The sequence below is a fragment of the Equus przewalskii genome, chromosome 1, assembly GCF_037783145.1.
Source record: "Equus przewalskii isolate Varuska chromosome 1, EquPr2, whole genome shotgun sequence".
In the NCBI taxonomy this organism is placed as follows: domain Eukaryota; kingdom Metazoa; phylum Chordata; class Mammalia; order Perissodactyla; family Equidae; genus Equus; species Equus przewalskii.
The window spans coordinates 183830973-183851118 of NC_091831.1; the positions used below are offsets into that span (position 1 = coordinate 183830973).

A 20146-nucleotide genomic window follows, 5' to 3' on the forward strand; every position below is an offset into this window, starting at 1 on the left:
GTTTAAAAAACTTTTACAAAAGATAAAAAAGATAAGAATGTAATTGGGTAGGAATATACAAATGTGGCACAGGCTTGGAAGAATAGTGACAAGAAGAACTCCAAAAATGAGCTAGAACTTGCAAAAATGCTAAGAGCAACCAAAGAAATTCTTGAAAAAAAAGTTATCATCTGAGAAATCAGGCATCTGAAGAGGAGAAATAGATTCACTGCAAATGATGTGTCATATTTACAGATGAGAAAGAACTTCTCTCTATTTGCTTCTATCTTCTCTGCTAAGAAGAGAAGTCTTTGTACTAGGGAAAAAAAAAAGTGGAATTGTGTAGAATCCTAAAACAAATGAAGATATTATAATGGTTGTTCCTGTCCTGTCCAAGACAAAATAAATTTCATGGTAAGAGAATTGGTCAATGAAATTGTTCAGCTTCTGCCAGGACCTTGGAAGAATCATGGAGAAAGGGAGAGATAGTGATGGGAATAACAGAAAGGATATGTGGTAATGTAAGAGCGAAGGAATAACTGCAGGAAAACATCCTAGAGAAGGTGAGAGGGGACAAGATCCAGTTCACAAAGGTGTTGGCCTAGGGAGCAGGGACGGTTTATTCATTGTAATTGTTGGTGGAGATGCAGGGGGCTGGGTAGAGATGATGGTGGGTAAATGAGGTAGTTTTCTTGTGATTCCTTCTAATTTCTTGGAGAATTAAGTTATTCATTGAGACTAAGGAAGACGGATGGGTGTATTGGAGATTTGAATAGAGAGAATGTGTAAAACCATTTTATTCCCTCCTTTTCCACTGGCATCCTCTCATAGTACTTACACGCAAGTGTCTTCTCTCTAGGCTGTATCCCCTCTACCTCCCACTCTCTCGCCTCCCTTTCACAGCCCAGCTTCTCAAAAGAATTGTCAACATTTGCTGCCAAAACTCTCAACTCATCATTTATGTGGAAATTGAAGTCACCAAAAATAATGACAGGAATAGTTGTTGAGAAGATAATGATCCAGGTGCTAAATTCTTCAATAAACAGGGGTAAAAGAGAGGGGGTAGCCTAAAGGTCAGTAGATGGGACTCTTGTACAATCTTAAAGAGGAGGAGGACCATCCAGTTATGACCAATCACTGACACCAGAGTGAGAAGCTTAAAGCCAGATTTATACCAGTTTAAGGAAATAATGTAACGATTCTTACATAGGAGAATTGTGGAGCAAACCGTATGTATACAGTCATGCACTGCAGAACGATGTTTTGGTCAATGACAGATCGCATATACGATGGTGGTCCCATAAGATTAGTACCACGTAGCCTAGGTGTTTAGTAGGCTATACCGTCTGGGTTTCTGTAAGTTACTCTGTGACGTTCACACAATGACGAGATCACCTAATGATGCATTTCTCAGAACGTATCATGTTGTTAAGTGACGTGTGACTGTGTGTATACATGTGTATACACAAGTATATGTGTGCTATCGTCTACATAAAATTGTATAAGTGTGAATGTGTGTGCATATGTTAGCATAGAATTATGCCTGGAAGAGAGTTCACCAAAATGTTAACAGTAGCTACCACTGGATGGTACGATTGGGGTAATTTTTACTTTCTTTATAGTGCTTTTCCCTTTTATTTTGAATATTCTTTTAAAATATGTGTTATCTTTGAGGCGCTGGCCTGCTGGCATAGTGGTTAAGTTCACGCACTCCACTTCAGTGGCCTGGGGTTCAACAGTTTGGAACCCTAAGTGCAGACCTATCACCACTGGTCAAGTCATGCTGTGGCGGCGTCCCACATAAAATAGAGGATGCTTGGCACAGATGTTAGCTCAGCGACAATTTTCCTCACACACGCACAAAAATATACATATCGTCTTTGAATTTAGGAAGATTCAAAGTTATTTTTCATTTTGGGAGAAGATTTTAGGGATTATTCTGAGGTGGCCCTGGTCCTTGTCTACCTTCATTTTAAACTACATGTCTAATGGATAGGAGATTAGAAATAAAGAAGAGTGGATGGGAAGAGACAGCCTTCTTGTATCATGGGATTGTTAGGTTCAGGTAGGTGGGTGACAATTTATTGTAGGAAGACATTTACATCACTTCCAGGCACAAACCTAGACACAGAGGCTCACTCCACCACCTGTAATCAGAACATGAAACAGCTTTTAAGTTTTTGCTTCCAGAGACATGAGAATGTGGCAATTTATTGAATAACAAAAATTAAACAATTGCAATGTCATGTGAGATAACTTAAGCCAAGCATCTCTACCAAAAAAAAAACCACATCAGAATTTTGTCCTTCTCTTTAGAAAAAAGTGATATTTAACGTGTTACACTGTCTTTATAAATCACTTATCAGAGTAAATGTCATGAGCTTGTACTACTTATTGTCAGAGTTATTAGATTGTGATTTATGGGCCCAAAAGGGAAATGTAATCTTTTAACTGTTGGAATATAGCTTTTGATTTTTTATCATGCTGAAAGGTGATTTTTCCTTAAATTACTTGGAAAATTTTCCTCAATTCCTTGCTAATATGTTTAAAACTTTGGTCCTTTAATAAAGAATAAAGAAGACTGAGAAGAACACCATTAAATCATATACATAAAACAATTAGCATACATTCTCTTAAGAGTGCCATTACAGGGTGACGAACTCAAAATAGAAATGTACACTCTTCCATCCACTTAATAATATTAATTGAGCACCAATTTTGTTTCAGGCATTGAGTTGGGAACTAGAAATACATGGTGAATAAGTCACCAGTTCTTGTCTTAAAAGATCTGAGTCTAATGGAGATCAGATAAGTCAGTAGGCAAGCGCAGAGTGGTAGCCGCCTCGCCTGAGAACTCACGGGGTGCTTATGCGAGCACACTGGAGGGGCGGGGCTCCTTCACCAGTCTTCTAGAGTAAAGCAAGATATCTCGAAAAAGTTCAGTAAAATTCTTTTATGTATGGTCTTAGTACCAAATTTAAACCTTGTTTAATTATATATTTTAAAAGGCCCATAACTGTTGCCTTCCCATTTTAAATGGTAAGTTGCTATAGGATTGTGCCACTTAAGTAGGATAAGGTGGCTGTCATTTATTATACCCACTGTGACTTGGATGGATGCCCTGATGAAGCTTGGTATGTGATATCTGGAGAACATGTAGGAATCAGGACAAAGGAGTGGGGGCGGGGACAAGGACAAAAGATAGGAATAGCATGAGCAATAGTGGGTGGCTGCATTTGTCACTAGGTGGCATTTTAAACTGATGCTATCTTTGAATAGGCAGTACTCCTCCCTAAAACTGGGAGTAAACGGGGATATCTGTCTTTGAAATCCTATCTTTAAAGCCAATTTTATCTACTAGCTACACATTTTAGCCAAATTTCCTTCACTGCGACTCTAACCCCTTGTCTGGAGAGTATTCTCTCTCCTGTGGTGGCCTCTGCTCTTTGTACCCCAGGACCCTGACCCTTGCTGGCCATGGTTGATTGGATTATGGAAGGACCCTGCCTGGTCAATCAGATTCTTTAAGAATTTGGAATTGTGACTTGGAAGTAATTGTTGGACTCTATTTGGCACTTGAACAGGAAAGTGATATAAAGCAGGAGAAACGAACACCCCCTCTCCCCTGACACACAGGTGCAGAGAGAGAAGCAAAAACAACAGACTGTGTGATGAGAGAGAGAGGGACAGAGAAGAGGGGGTGCAGGGCGAGCCCACAGGTCTTTGTTTTAATACCTCTGCAGTCTACCTTTCCTCCCTTTGGTTCCATCAAATAAACGATTTCTCACGGTATTTCACTTGAACTAGCCAGAGCAGGTTTCCGTTTCTTTGAGTCAAATTCTTCCTGAGGTAGCAGGAGAGTAAGAGCATTTGTAAACATGGATAAAGTGTGTCTCTTACCTCAGGAAAAATAAATACTTGTGTGCTGTCAAGTGTAGAGAGAGAGTTACTAGAAATGTCCTGAGCCCCTGGTGGGCCTGTAAGTGTTGCTTTGTGACCGTCATTTGTGTGTGGGATTCATTTCCTTACAGCCCCTCCCATACATTATGGACCCTTGATGCTTTCTTCTGGCTTTTACCTCTTCTGCCAACTGTCTGTCTCCCCCAGGTTTTCCCATTTAATATATTCCCAGGAAAACAGGCAAAATGTCTGTTCTGCTGAACTTTCCATAATAGACTATAGGCACGTGCGCAGGCTGCCACAGTGGTTTCTAGTCAGTTCCCTCTTCTCTCCAGAGCGGCTGCGAGGCTGAGGAAGGCTAAGAGAAGTGCCTAGTTTCACACTTAGTAAATTTCCATCTATAACATTTTAATCGTGTTATTTGGAAATAACTTCAAACTTAAAGTTGCAAGAATAAGGCAAATACTGCAAATAATTCTTGCATATCCTTTACCTATTTTTAACATTTTGCTTCATTGCTTTATTCTTTCTGTAATTTTGTGTTTCTGAATCATTTAAGTTGCATACATCCTGGTTGTATATCCCTAAATACTTCAGTGTGTATTTCCTTAGAATATCCTTTTACATAAACACAGTAGTTACCAACTTCAGTAAGCTTAACATTGATATGAAACTGTTTTCTATTCTACTGTCCATATACCAATTTTTCCAATAGACCCAATAATGTCTTTATAGCATATTTTATTCTCCAATATAGAATCTGGTCTAGAATTAGGTATTGCATTCATTTGTCATGGCTATTTAGTCTCCTTTAAGTTACAACATTTCCACAGGCTTTTAAAAATCTCTTTATAACATGGACACTTGAGGAATAGCCTCTTTTTATTGTCCACAGCATTTCAATGCTGGACCACATCTTAGTGCCTGGCACGTAGTTCCAGCTTATTTATTGCTTGAGATCTTGAGACAAATCTCCAAACAGGAAGGAAAAACGATTGGTAAATGCTCATCTGGGCTGTAAGGACTGTTCAGAGTTGTTTACTTTGCCTTAAATAGTAAAGCATACCTCACATAATTATTTCTCAGAATTAAATATTACTTAACATGAGGGCATCCAGCTCTATTTTACATGGTTGCCTACTCTTTAGTTTACAACATTTCACTGACTCAGTTTTACAGTTCTCCTTCATAGAGTTTTAATTTTTATTTTTTAAAAATATCCATTTGTCAAAATTAGCCATTCTTTTGCAAATGAAGCAAAACCAACCAATGAATAAAAAATACTTTTTGTGACTTATGACATACTTTATCTAGATTAAGTTTAACTTTTCAGTCAACAGATTAGACATTTTGCATAATTTAGGTAAAAATTCTGGTCTTCTGGACAAAACAACCATTATTATGGGAAAATGGACATCAGGTATATATAGAGAGAAAATCACTTTTTCAATGCAAAAAGAATAAAAGACTACAAAACAAACAGGTTACACTAATCTCAATGAAGTGCAGAATTACATTTAAAGATGGGTTAAGAGCTTCCCCATTTTCTACACGGAAACACCTGACACTAATCATCCTTATCTCAGAGCCCAAAGCACTGGGTCCATCAACAAAACTCGATTGTCTTCTGTGCAGATGTCTATCTTTTTTCTGCATAAATCTTACTACTCTACTGCAATCAGATGGTAAACAAAAACCAGGAACGTTTTATATTTTTCTTTAGAGTGCAGTGCACAGGGTAGGTATTCAATCAACACTGATTAACTGTTGTTTGCCAGAAGTAGAAATTCAGACGAGTGTTTCCGTATATCCTTACAAATAGACCTGGGCGTGAGTCCTGGGGTCCCTGCTTAGCTGGCGGTGTGGCCTTGAGAAAGTCACAACTTTGTTGTGTTTCAGTTTTCTCATCTGTAGAATGGGGATAGTAATAGTTCCTGCTTCATAAAGGCAGCGTGAAGATGGTATAAAAGCTTTGAAAATAAATAAAACAAGGCTCATCAGATGGGCCTAGTTTGGCCAATATTTCCATTCTACATTTCAGTAGTCAGCATGTTAACGTGCTTTCAGGTTGACTTTTTGTGCCTAAAGTTGCGTATATCTCATCACTCATGAGCAGCTAAACCAAGAAAGTCTGCATCACCAATAAAGATGGTGAAGGGAAATAAAGCCACCTCTGAAGCACCCAAAGTCCCAAGCAGGTCCTTGCCTGAGGTTAAGTCAGGATTCTAGAAGTAAGTCAGGAGTCAGGGAGCCCATTACAACAGGGTACAGGGACCCTAAAATGGCTGGTGTGAAAGATACCAATTCTGTGACAGAAATGGAGTTCCAGTGCTGTAAATCACATACAGGTCATTTGGGGAGTTTTTTAAAGTGCAGAATCTGATTCATTAGGTCTGGCGTTCGGGGTGACGTTCTGCATTTGTAGAATGCTTAGTGTAATATTTTGATGCTTTCATTCCTCAGACCAATGGTAAACACACTGAAACTGTTTATAAAAGTTCATGGTGTTTAGAAAACAAGAGCCATGTTTGCAAAAGTATTTATTTACATTTTAAGCTCACGTTAAATTGTTTCTAGGATAGAATGGCTAAGATGAAATACACAAAGTCACTATAAACACATATACATTCATCTTTATCTGAAAAGAATCCTAGCAACGGCTTTAGATGAACTCAGGTTTTCCTTCACAAAACCAATGTACCCGTCTATCATGCTGTGATAATGTCTTCTCATAAGAATAAATTTAACTTACATCATTCAAAAAAGCTGAGAAACAAAAAGCTAACTTGGATTTATTATTAAACAGCTATCCATATGCCATAAAACCAAAATCATTTCATAGTGCTGAGATGTTCAAATAGGTCCAAACAAGATATAATGAATAAGTTTTAAATATGGAATGCTTTGGTTATTAGGCTTTGACTTGGTTTTTGGCATTACTTGTATAATTATATCATTCCAATGAGTCGTTACAGGCAATCCATTCAAAACCAGACTTGCTTAATACTGTTACAAAGCACCCAGCCTGGCCTTGATTGGGAGTACCTTTAAGATGCCAACAATAGCAACACATTTCTCTTTTCCCTTACTCAGAAAAAAAGAAAAATCACACAAATAAAAAATTCATTCTCATGTGTTAAAATCTGCCATAAAGCCTTACTCATTCTTCAAAAAAAAAAAAGCTCCTCATAATAATATCTGCCCTGGGCATTGGTGCATGATTGACACACTAGACCTGTAAGAGCTCCTCCTATATCTTGACAGCCTATGACTTTGTGATCTACTTACGTAAAATATGCTTCAGATTAAATATATTAGCAATGCACTGGAAGCTGCTGGGAAAGATTCACTTTTAAAATAGTTTTTAAAATCTGAGTTTATTAAGAGTTTTAGAAAAATAAATAAAATACTGTGGTGGTCCTAGCCCTCCCCTCTACTTCTCTCCCTTCGCAAATTTGAGCTTGCAAGTTCAGGCTTCTAAAAAGCAGAAGAAAGCAAAACAGAACAATGTAGGTTTTACCATCCACATTTTCCTTTTCTTAGTGCAACTATCATTATCACAAAGGCAAACTTGATTCTCTTTCCTTGAAATGAGGATCCCATCTTCTAAAACTAATTTAAATAACCGTCCTTAAGCAATCAAAAGAAAGTTTAACAGCCAGTGCAAATAAGCAGCTAAATTTCTATAAAATAATGCATAACTTGTGATTTTAAGGAATTCTATTATAAAGTCTGAAAGCACAATCTAAACATTTAATTTGAACAGCTTAAATTTCATCTCTTTAAAAGGTCTTTTAAAAGCTGTAAGCTATAGTATAAATTGCTAGTTAAATTCCCACTCTAAAGCAGTCTGCAAAGATACACTGCAGCACAAATGTATAAATTCAAGGGAACTTTATATTTCTCACGTTGATCTGTTTTCCAATCTCGTAAGTGCAGTAAAGCAAGAAATGAAGCACCTAGATATTGGTTAAATTAGCTTTCATTTGAGCAGCATTTTGATTTTGGATAAAGGGATTCTAAGTGTAGTCTAAAACTTTCCAGGAAGTCATATTTACATTAATTGTACAGCACTTTATATACACATACATACAGATTTATAACAAATTAACCTATACTTTTCATAATGTCAAAAGTAAAATACAACACGTGATCATATGCTAAAACAGCTAGTTGAGAAATATGCTCGTGTTCGCTTCTGATGGCGATAACCCTGAATACCTTGAAGCATATCACAAAACTACGCCCCAGATGTCAGTTTACTTATGACCTTAGTCTAGACCTATCCACAGTTTTAAGTGAAAAAGATGCTCTGTTAAAGCCAATGCCCTACAAGTAGTCGAGTTTACTAGCAATGTTTACACTGAAGAAAGATTAGGGAAGGCATGATAGCAGATATCAGCTGTTTTGAAGTGTAATTGTAGGGTGAAGGATTAAAATCAACTCTTTTTCCAGGGGGAAATCTGGACTTTCTGATGAGAGCTGTCCAAAAATGAAAAAGTCTGCTTCATGAGTGTGAACTCCCAGTCCGACAAACCACTGCGCCTTGTAGGAAGGACTCTTGTGTTGGCGGCGGGACTCATAGCAGACAGCTAGGCCCCAAAGAATGCCAAAGTTCCTGGATGCAAGCTATTCTGTAGAGATTGAGTTTCTGACATGATATAACTCCTTAGGCAGCTTGCTCCATCTTTTCTGCTGCCCACAAAGCAGTCTTTGATTTTGCTGTTATACCTCTCGTAAATCGATGGGTTGGCCTTCCTGGAATACATCACAGTGAATTTTTCTTATCTAATTTCTCTCCTAGGAAGACAAACAGGTGACTGCAATGAGCTCTGTTAGCGTCCTGCACCTCGTAAGTCTTCCACCGACTGCTGGCTGATTCAGGCTAGAAGCAGCGATTTTACTTGGGAGAAAATGTTATCCAATCTAAAATGTTGACTGTTCTGTAAAGTTCTGACCTTGAGCTGAATGGAAAATCCTATTTGGCACTCCCTTCCCTCAGATAGCATGCCAATGCTTATCACAGTAAGAAATCCTTATGGTCAGATTTGAGATCTAGAGAAATAGGAAGCGTGGAAATTTTGACCTATATTAAACAAACAAACAAGCTAATAATAATAACTTCCATAATTTAGAAGAGGTTTTTAACTCTAAAATCAAGGCCTTGTTTCAGAAGAGTAAGTTCACTAAAAATGTAGAAATAAAAATCCCACTATCGCTCTAAAGACAAATAAATAAGGTCACATGGTTTATACATCGTGAATTCTTGAAGAAGCCCTACAGTATTTCAGGAAGACAGCTTAAAGTATTGTTCCCTGAGTTCTTGAGGCAACCTCAAATGTAAGTTCATGAACTCCAAGACTTGAGAGAGAGACAAACCCACATGGTTTGCTTCTTTCCCTTCAAAGAGTAGCTGTTTACTCCAAAATGGTTTGTCAGTGCTTTCTCTATAGCTCAAATGCTGTAAGAATGTGGCTTTATCCATTTCTCAGAAGACAAGTTCCCAAAGGAAAAAAAAGTCTGTTTAAAGAAAAGTTTTAACATTAGTTAACAGTGCAGTTGAGTAAATTAGATTTATATTTTTAATACATCAAGAGTGGTAATACTGTCAGAAGGCGTGAGAAGGCAGAGTGCTACGGACTCGGCTTTTCTGACTGCAGTGGTTATTGAGCACGGCTTCTGTTACCAAACAGAAAGTCTACCAATTAATTCAAAGAACCACAACTATTAGAAACAGAATGACTTTTCCAAATTTAAATGTGTAAGAAGGCATAGTTTTGTTTTAAAATAACCAAATAATCAGATCTCAAACTTCAATTATCTGGAATTTACACACAGATTTGTACATAATGATAATTTTTAAAAACTCATCTAGAACTGGGGTTTTAAGGTTCTTGAATTGTTTTCATGTATCTACTTTCTTGGTGGCTATTAGAATTATTTTTAAAAAATTCAAAACTTGGGAATAATTCAAACAATGAAACGTGAATATTTGTTTGCAACTCTCATCAGAGTCTATTTAGAAAAACTAACTACAATAACTGGAGACTCCAGCTCTGTCGCTGGCCGTTTTAGGTTAGGCTTAACTTTAAGCCATTAAAGGTATTTTTTTTTCTTTAAAAAAAAAGGTTGCAAGAAGGTACTGAAATGTTCCATCCATTTCAGTAAAGTGCACAAAAACGAGTGTATCCTTTGGCTTTGCTATGACCTCAAGGGAGGTGCAGAAGTCAACGGTGCTGGTGTCAGGTTTCTGACTATGTTACTGAGGCTGGCAATCTTCTCTTCTAGGAGGTAATTTTTCTTTTCTGCTGTCTTTTGTCGCTGTTCAGTCATTTCCAGAGCTTTCAATAACTGGGCATTTTCAACATACAAATCCTTCACCCTCGCATCTGCTTTCGTATTCTTGCAGAGCTAGAAACAGAACCAGAAACATGTTGACTCCATTTCTGTAATTCTTTTAAGTTTAAGGTCTGACATAAGGACAGTTGTTTATGAAGGCAAATGGCTTCTATCAATGATGTTTTTATTTTACAATACAGCTTTTACATCAGACCTGGCATCAGGGATACAAGTGGAGCAAATCCACTGATTTCAAGCTGTTTCTTTGCATAGTATGTTTGTAGAAATCACTAACAAAAAGAACAGATTGAGGGCTCAAAAATGAAAGTTTCCCCCATCTAAATAAATTCGGTATTATTCCTTTATTCAGCTTCTAAAAATATCAAAATACTTTTATAACTTAAATTTCTGAGGTGTAGGGTGTGAACTGTGTTAAACTCAGTTCTTAACAACAGAAGCCTGAGCCTCCCATTCATAGCTACGACCTAGTGATATTTAAGGATCTGGCTCATGTAGTATAGCAAAGAGATAAGACTTGTGCACTTACCATTCTTTAACTCTTCCTCTTTTGCATAGAGCCTTGTCTAGAAAAGATATTCTAATCTTTATGGTTAGAATAGAGTCTAGGCGAGGGTGGGGAAACTAGTCAGCAGCCCTGGGATAATTTTGTTATTGCTCCTGTTAATGTCCTCCAATCCCCCTTCCCTCATTATACCTTTAACTCATTTGACACCCAGTTTCAAGCAGGGCATCTACAAGTTTAGAGGTTTAAGGGAATAAGGAACAACTAAAGAGTGGCTAGTTAACTTATTAGCACTTCAGAGGGCAGTGATAAAGGCTATCACACTGAAGCCCTGAAGCTAGATGGCTGGCAAGTGTAACATACTGACTACTCTCTACCCAACTGTCCTATTACAGCTTTTCCTCCCCCCCTGCCTGCCTTCTATTAAAAAATACTCTGATGGCTCCTCATTACCTACAGAATGGAATTCAAACTCCACGGCTCAGCACATAAGACCCTCTACGCCTGCTCCTCCCTATCTCTCTAGTTTCTTCTGCTTCTCCCAGGACAGTAAGAACTGTTAATGCCAAAGTGTTTGTGGATGTCCACACCCCATATGTTGTCTAACTCCATGATGTTCCCATGGCCTAGAATGCCCTTCCCACATTTCTTCACCTGTTCAAGTCTTACTCAACCCTCAATACTTGGTTTAAGAGGCCTTCAGGAAACTTTCTTTAAACTTCCCTGGGTTGGATCAAGTATTTTTTCTGTGTCTCCTCTACTGAAAATAAAGTGGATCCCATTTTCTTTATTTTTGACACAACTACCTGGCCAAATGCTCAGTACCCTGGAGGTGAACTAGACTCCATAGGCGCAGGGGTTTTGTTTCATTCACTGCTGTATCTCTAGTGCTTAGACCAGGACCTGGAACATAGTTACTATATGTTGAATAAAGACAATTAAAGGATTGAATCAATACATGCTCATCATACAGGACTTTCTCTTTCTCTCCATTCTGTGTATTAAGATATAGGGCAATGGAAAGTTCCTGTCTACCTCTGCATTAAGACCCTCTCTTGGGATTCTTCTTCTTAGGTTTTATCTATCTAGAAAACTAGGTTGGGCAATTCTCCTGCCTCCCTACCCACCCCCCCTCCCCCATCTCAATCTCAGTTTCCAGAGAAGTTATAAAACTTTCCTAAAAAGTAGTCCTTTTAGCATGTCTCTTCAGCAGATGGACAAAAAATTTCTGAACTCTGAGGCCACAGCTGCCACCAGCAGGTGAAAAGGACCAGGCTGCTTAGTGGTCCTGGATTCTAATTCAAAGCATAGCCTGTAGGGGGTTGGCTATAGCTATAGGTACTTTTTGAGGTTGTCATAGCTATTGCAGACAGGAAAGCTAAAGTTCTATCTATTATCCTCCAACTTTTTACCAATATAAAATTTCTGTTTATTTAAATTGAAATATTTCTTGTCTTGAGCAAAAAGAAAAAAAAGCTATAAAAGTTCAATTTGAGCTGCTGAATCTCATTAGAAATGCTTTGGGTCTATGTGAGTCACTGTTAGCAAATTTTTAAAACTGTGGACAAACATATACCTTAAAAGAACTTTGGAAAAAATAACACAGAATCCAGAATTCATATTTTGAAAGTAGTATGGAAGAGCAAATCCTAAATTCTGTGTATTTATAGAACTTGCCTTCATTAGACAACAAAAGCCAACAAGTTAATGGCTGTAAAGGAGGGTGTAAAGCTGGAGTTACAGGTGGGATGTGAGGCGGGCGGGCGGATGGCCCGAGGCTCACTTGCTCTTTGAGCTGATTCACTTTCTCCTGAAGAAGCCTCTTCACCAGTTTCAATTTCTGTTCAACCTCCATCATTCGTTCCTCCATGACAGTTACCAGCTGTTCCTGGTTTCCCTGAAGGGAAGAAAGAGTCTATTATCATTTCCAAATCACGCCACACTGAAAAGAAAGCACTAGCAGTTTATTTCCCTGTAAGAGGCCTAGAGAAAGGACAGCAGAGGTTCGCCCTTGTAACAGCAAGGGTGGAGTTCTGATGAAATGGGGCTTCTGAGCACTGCATGGGTTGCACATGTTAGAAAAGTAACCCTATCAGAGAAAGAATCGAAGATAAGAAAAACTTACCTGTGTTACCATCTTCCCCTGAGATAAAGCAAAATTCACAAAACCATAACTTGATACCCGTGCACTTCTTCTAGTAAAACAGGTATCCAGAGTAAATTAAAAGATGGGAGTCCACCTTCCATCTGCAGTACTGGGGGCCTCTCAGTAACAAAACGAAAACTGAGTCCATCCAGGATCGCCTGTCCTGTCTGTCAGCTTCAGTATGTGTGTCTGGCTCGCCTTTGAAACACTGATTACTGTGCTTTCTCCATAATAATCAGCCTCTTCCTGGCAGTTTTTCTACTCAGCTGTTTCCCAACTGGACATGTCAATAATGTGAGGCAAACATCTGGACTGGAGGATGGGTTTACCATCAGAACAGATCTAAAATTAAGAATCTCCTCCCCACAAACAACTCCTAGATAAAACGAGGGCAGAAAAGAGCCCTGGCTTCTCCCGCTCTCCTCGCACAACAGCGATGGGTTAGGGAATGTGGGCTCTGGAGAGCAGAGACCTAGAGAGAGAGGGTGCAGCTGAGTGCCCCCCAGTCCACGGTGTCCACACACGGAACTTCTGTCGTGAAAGGCTCTCAAGTGTTTAAGCAAAACATCATCATGGCCGAGGGCAAGCCTGCCTCGAAAAGCATGCTCCAGAAGGCATCCTTTAAAAGCATGCAGAACAACTGAACATGAGTTGAAAGCCAACATTCGTTTGGAGAGTACATAATAGCATTTATTTAAACATTAAAAAAACAACTAGTTTGACTAAGTTGAAGACAAAAATTGTAGTAAAGAAAGTCTAATGCAGCAAGTAAATTTCAAGAAATCAAGCCTTGAGAACACTGATCTTTAAAAAAAATCCTATATTTTAAAAGATATGGCTTTTTAAAGTTTAGACATAAGTGGAAAATGCCTGACATCTGCTTGCCTTAAAAAAAAACAAAGCAAAACAAAAACACCATAATAACATAATTAATTTGAAGAACATGGAGCATAGGAAAAGAGTGAGGAAAGAGAAAAAACAAAGGCAGTTGTAGATTTAAAATTTATTTTATTGTTTCATCAAAATTTTCCCTTTTCGCGTCAAAAAAGTATTATACATCTTATACAAAACAGTATAAATAACCCTGATTTTCTTCAAATTCCATATATAAAAGTAGTACCTTTTGTTAAAAATAGTTACAACATATGGAATGAGAAAATATATAGAATACATCCTTTCAAGAATCTCAAATCCACACTCTTTAAATGGTATAAATAAAATGATTTGCATCAAGTTGAAATTCATGAATTTGATTCACAAAATCTGTCATTTCCACATAAATAAATTAGAGACATAATACTGCAGAGGCAAAATCAATAATACAACAAATAATAACATTTAAAAGAGCACTTGAATCCCAAACACTTCTCAGCTAATGTCTGTGTGTTTGTGTGATGTGTGGTGTGTATGGGTGTGTGCTTATGTGAGTATCTGCCGTGTAAGAAATGCCATCAATAGCAGCCCAGTTTTCACAGGTGCCCAATCCTTCTGTAGGAATCTGCGTGCACTGCTCGCTGCTCCGGTAGCAAGGCCTAGAGAGAGAAGGCAAGTGGTACACTTCACCCTGATGTCCGAATTATGTTTTCTAGGGGGAGTCTAAATTCACACATTTATAATGCAAACAATCCTTAAAAGCACACACGTTAACACAACAAATGCAAGCAAAGTGACACAAAGGGAGAAGAATCACATCACTCCACACACAGAGACAGCACGCAGATTCTGGTAATACTCTGTATGCTCAGAATTAGTGTCAGCTCAGGTGCCAGAAACAGAAGTGGTTGCAGTGGCACTCTAGTGAGAGCAATGGCAGTCCACCCTGCCATCTGACTGGAGGAATTTTTTTTTTAGTACAAAAATCTTATTAGTTTTTGTCCATCTGATCCCGAAGTAACTGGAGTAAAAGGATATTTTTTTATTTTTAAACATTGATGGGTAGGTTGGGAAGATCATAGTTTGAAAATAGTGTGTATGAGAGAGAAATGAGTAGAATAATTTGGGTTAAAATGTCCATTAAAAACTGAAGGTCAAGGTTTTATAATTCTATTCTGTAATGAAGAGTTGAAGCATCTATCCAACATGCCACCATCACAATTTTAATTCAATAATTTTATTTTAATATTTGGAAATTAAAGTGGGATGTAGGAAGCTTCCAAAGACATGGATATTAAAGCACAAAAGACAAAAAAAGTTTTGAAAGTTTTGTTAGAAAGATGACAGAAGTACCTCATGACAAATCATAGCTATATACTAGGAGAGGAAAACAGAACTGCTCCAGTGCATAATTCTAGTGCTAATGTGACTTTGCAGAGCCACTTTAAGGGGGATACAGAAAAAGAGTCTGGAAATTCCATATCCAATGTCAACTGAAAGGCAAGATATATGAAAACAGAGGAAGAGCATCCAAACCAGAAAGAATTAATTTAGAATTCTACAAACTAAGGAGTATTTTTTTATTTTATTCCTAATTCTGAATAAACTAAATGGGCAAGACCAAAGAGTTAAGAGACTTCTGAAAAGGATGATTATGAATGAAGCATTAAAGAGAACTATTTGATAAACCTAGGTAATATAAGATTGTGTCTGGTAGTGACCTGGGATAAAGCTAATTCAAAAGGAAGGGGAAGATGATCTTTGTTTTCTTAAAAAGAGTTTTTCAAACATCATCATTTTAAAAAATAAAGTTAAATGAACTATGTCAAGTGAAAACAGTCAGTGCCTACACACCCAGCTTTATTAGCAGTGGACAGTCCCCACCGTGGACTCCCTGGAGTGGCAGGCCACGGCCTCTGGTGCAGGAGTGGCCAGGACACTGTTAGTGCTCTGCATGCTAGAGCTGCACTCGAATGCTGGAATGTGAACCTCAGGTCAACTGTGCACTGTGCTCAAGTGATCCTGGTACTTCTCCAATCACGAATGTGCACAGGAGACCCGGAGCACTTCACTCCCCAGCTTAGAAGCTGAGGGCTCAAAAGCAGAGCTGCCGAATGCAAAAACAGCGCTGCAGTTGTGTGGATTTGCAACGCAGGTGAGGTGTAACTCCCTGACCGAAGATTTTGCTTCTTATCCCCACCCAAGAACTGGTAGAGCTTTCAAATGAACAGTAACATTAAATTAGGTGAGTGAGTTTACCATCAGAGGACAAAAGAGTGTTCTACCTGTGGCGTGCTGGTCTCAGAGGTCCTGTGTTCAAGCTCCTCCTGCAGGTGCCGGTTCATCCTTTCCGCCTGCAGCAGCTGGCGCTGAAGCTGCAGAAACTGCTCCCTGGGCACCGTCGGACAGGCTTGCTGCTGGGGCAGCTGCAGGTCCCAGGTGGGAGGGGGTGGGCTACGCATCACAGGGGCCCTCAGGTGCTGCATCTGGAGGACAAGGGCAAAGCCAGGTCAGTGGCAGGACCTCCATCCCAGAGCTGCCTGGAAAGCGTCAAGCAGGAGCAGTGAAGCCATGAATTCACTAACGGCCTCGCAGACCCACTGATAGCTGAGAACAGGACAGCACGTGAGCCGGAGTGAGAAGGAAGCGGGGAGAGCCATTTTGCTTATGAGATAATATACTTAGTAAATAAGCAGGCCTTCTTAAGAGTTTTAGACAAACTGTACGTCCTCACTCTTGAGTGACTAAAAGGCCATGAGGTACACGATGGATTTAATATCTCTGAATTTTACTTCATTTTTTTCTTACACTGGAACCTTCAATTATCCCTCTTTAAACTACCACCACCACTGGGGTGGGGGCAGGCAAAGGGGAGAAAGGATCATACTCTAGGGCTTAGGGCAGAAAGTGGTCATGCTCTAGGGTTTTGGGGAGAAAGGGTTATGCTTTAGGATTTTGCCACTTTACTTACCATTCATAAAGATTCTTAAAAGCAAATATTCAATGACTACATATTTTCCAAGTTAGCAATATTCTCAAAGAATCTCATCTTGTATCTAAAATTATTTTAACCTATCTTGGTTATCAACGTTATACTCTTCAATAGCACGGTAAGACAGGCAATTCTGGAGCATAAGATGCTATCCCAGAACATCTGGGAGGTGAAATACATGGAATAGAAGTATTTGTTCAAGACAAGGAGGAAATGTATGTGTATCACATGCCAATCAAAGCCAGGGAGAGGAAACAAGAGACCAGGATGCACTGCGTTTGGCTGGGGAAGCACGCACTTCATGTCTGTCAGCACATTCCGCAGACACAGAGCTCAGTGGAGGGCATGCAACAACCATGACCACGTCCTGGATTCAGGCAGCAACTCAGGCTAGTGGGAGGGAAAAGGCCCTCTAAGACACAACTATAATTAAATGTTATCATGAAACTTCAGAGCCACTATCCATTTCCTTAAATCTAAATTGCTGAGGTGGGCCGTTACCCATTCTGAAATATTTCTAGTTGTACATTCCGAAAACCCACCACTTTATTTTCAGGAATAAAGAATATGGAGAATTATGACCCCATGACTTTATATCAGCGGGATGATTTTCTCCACACACGTCTTAAATACTGAGGAAAATCCTGATGTAAATATAAACAGACATGTCCCACAGCTAAAGCAAAATGAAAATGAATATTGGCTCTTACCATAAGTAATTATTAACTGCTATGGTCAGTAGAAATGATTACGCGAACAAGTTTAATGAGATGTCTCCATGCTATGAAATTCACGGAAAAAGAGTGATCTACCTTCACACACTATCTCAGGCAGAGAACGGCACCCCTCTCTGCTAGTTCCAACCACAGAGGTCTAGGGACAGGTTAGCCACAGGCAAAACAAAAGCAAACAAAGAGAATTACAGGAGTTATAAAAAGAGGAAGAAAAGTGTGAGTTATGTAGAGGAAGAACGGCACAAACTGGGTATATCGTCTACTGATTCTGCTGCTCTAGTCAGTAAGAACTTATAAAGGACCAACATTATCTTTCTCCATATGTAAATTTTACAGATATTAAAATGTCTCAATAGCTCTAATCCTGCAACCACTTCCTCACCTGTTGGCATCGGGGTGGTTTGCAAACTAGCCAACTTTTCCTCCACCCATCCCAACATAATTATTTAGAAGATTCCAGGTCCAGTGTGGAATTGATCTGATGTTAAATTCCTTGCCATTTGGAGATGCAGAATATAAACTATAAGACAATTTTGTTGTTCAAGTTTCTGAACTGTTGGCTGTCAGAGGTACACAGCAGAATTGAGAGTTGCTGATACAGTCTGTAATCCTTTTTTGAGTGTTCAAAATGACTCGTTTATAGGACATTGCCTCATATGGTTGAAAAAGCCCTGGAGTGGGAGTCAAGTACTTCCATTCCCTAGTCTAGTGATTTGGGATCTTTAACTACACTGGGGTAGAGAGATGTACCGTATTATATCAGTGACTTTTAAACTGGCATATAGGGATAAAGAGAGACTCCTTCCCTCAAGGGAGTGCATACATCAGATCAGAATCACCTAGAAAGCTTTTCTGAAATTCCTTGATCCCAAAGATTCTGGTATTGGAACAGCTTCCTGGTGCCCCCTACTCCAATGAGAAGCACTGCCAGAGTGAAGGGAAGGACCTCTCCCTCAGGTGAGCTGGGCACAAAGAATGGTGTGAAAACCACTGTACATCCCCCAAATTGGCCTAATCTATAGATATCATAACGTCAATAAAAATCCAATTTTCGGGCTGGTGGGAGAGGGGATGGGAGTTATTGCTTAATGTTTGGATTGAGGAAAAAGTTTTAAAGTGGTGATGATGGTGGTGGAACATTATAAATGTAATTAGTGCCAATGAATTGTCCACTTAAAAATGGGTAAAATGGCAAATTTTATTATGTATATATTTACCACAGTTTTAAAAATTAATGTAATACACCAAAACCCATTGAATTGTACACTCTAAATGGGTGAACTCACAGTGTGTGAATTGTATTTCAATAAAGCTGCTAGAGGATCCCATTTGTATAGGTCTATTCAGAGTTAATAGCTCAGTCTTATTTCCTAAAGAAAGTTTCATTAGAATAGACAGTGTATGAGATGTTCTTTTCAGTGCTCCAACTGAAAATTCATGCTTTTTCTTTAGTTACTCAGCTCTAGTGCCAAGAACACTCAATTTCCCTCATCCAGTAGCAAATATTTACTACTAGATTAGGGAGAAAAATAATGAGGGGACATGGCTTATGATGGCTAATAGCGTGAGTGGTGTTAGAAGAAAAGGGGTTTGCAAGGGCAGGTGGGGGAACTGGGCCGTTGGAATGTCTGGAGAGAATCCGACAGTGATTAATACCCGTTACTTTTCAGTTTGGTCTAGAAGCGTCGGGCAGGCTTCAGACATCTTATTCACTACAGTATGTAATTATTTCATCAGAAAAGCACATCTACATCTAAACACAGCCCACAGCTCAAGGTTTTGAACACATTTATTATATGCTGTCAGAGAAAGAAAAAATGGTTTGGATTTCACTATTTATAGTTTTACTAATCTCTCCATTAATGGATAATCAGAGAACATAAAATTGACAGAAATCTCAGTGGTCAGTGAAATGTCAAGGTGATATGTTTGCCCATATTTCACATTTGAAAACCAAGTGTCTATTTAAAGTTACCTTTGCATGTGTCCAGCTTCATAAAAGAAAATATTTAACTCTCTCTCTTCCTTCCTAAATTCTGGCTTAAAAATATTTGTATACATATGCCTCTTTACCTTAAATGCATTTTACAGTTCACTAAATGTTGGATTGATATTTTCATCTACCCAAAGAAAAGTATCTCAGTAAAATTTTTACTTATTAAGGAGAATTTGCACCTAGGTTGTTTTGTATCTGATAATTGTACCCAGTAGACTGGAAACCTAACATCCAAGCTAACAAGTTTTACAAATCCATTTTTATATTTAACAGATGGGTGTACCTCTCACAACATAGTGTGGAGTTACAATAGTAATGAACAACGGCAATACTTGAAAACTAAACTTCTAAATGCTAATGGGCTCTCCAATTCTCCACATGGATTTCCCAGCTAAAGAGGTCCTTAGATAGCAATCAGATCTATAAAACACTGCAGTGTCGGAGGTGTTCTCATGAATCTGTCACGACCACAGCAATGGCGAGAGAGCTCAGGCCTCTTGGCCTGTGTCAAAGTCCCTGCCCCTTGAATTTGCTAAGGCACAGGTCCTTGCATTTTAGGATAATCGACATTATTTCTTCCTCTGTGAAGCAGTATGAATTCGTATGACTGTGTAATTAAGCAAAAATGTCTATCACACTTGCTAAGACAGACCAAAGAATTCAG

The 20146-nt window shown here is 38.8% G+C and overlaps 1 protein-coding gene across 29 annotated transcripts in view; it reads right to left on the reverse strand.

Annotated features, from left to right (window-relative positions):
* Positions 1–6402: 6402 nt before the first annotated feature.
* Positions 6403–20146, reverse strand: part of NIN (ninein) — a 92689-nt gene continuing 78945 nt past the window's right edge. For 10 of the 29 annotated variants that reach the window (XM_070589122.1, XM_008518722.2, XM_070589183.1 and 7 more), the window contains 3 exons: positions 16046–16246; positions 12525–12638; positions 6403–10290 (listed from right to left, as the gene is read on the reverse strand). In XM_070589122.1, coding sequence (XP_070445223.1) covers positions 10081–10290; positions 12525–12638; positions 16046–16246 — 525 coding nt within the window. In that variant the 3' untranslated portion in view covers positions 6403–10080. Of the gene's footprint in view, positions 10291–10765; positions 12639–13558; positions 14420–16045; positions 16247–17564; positions 17626–20146 lie in introns of those variants that run through there. The other 19 variants (XM_070589127.1, XM_070589081.1, XM_070589098.1 and 16 more) reach the window with 7 other exon arrangements.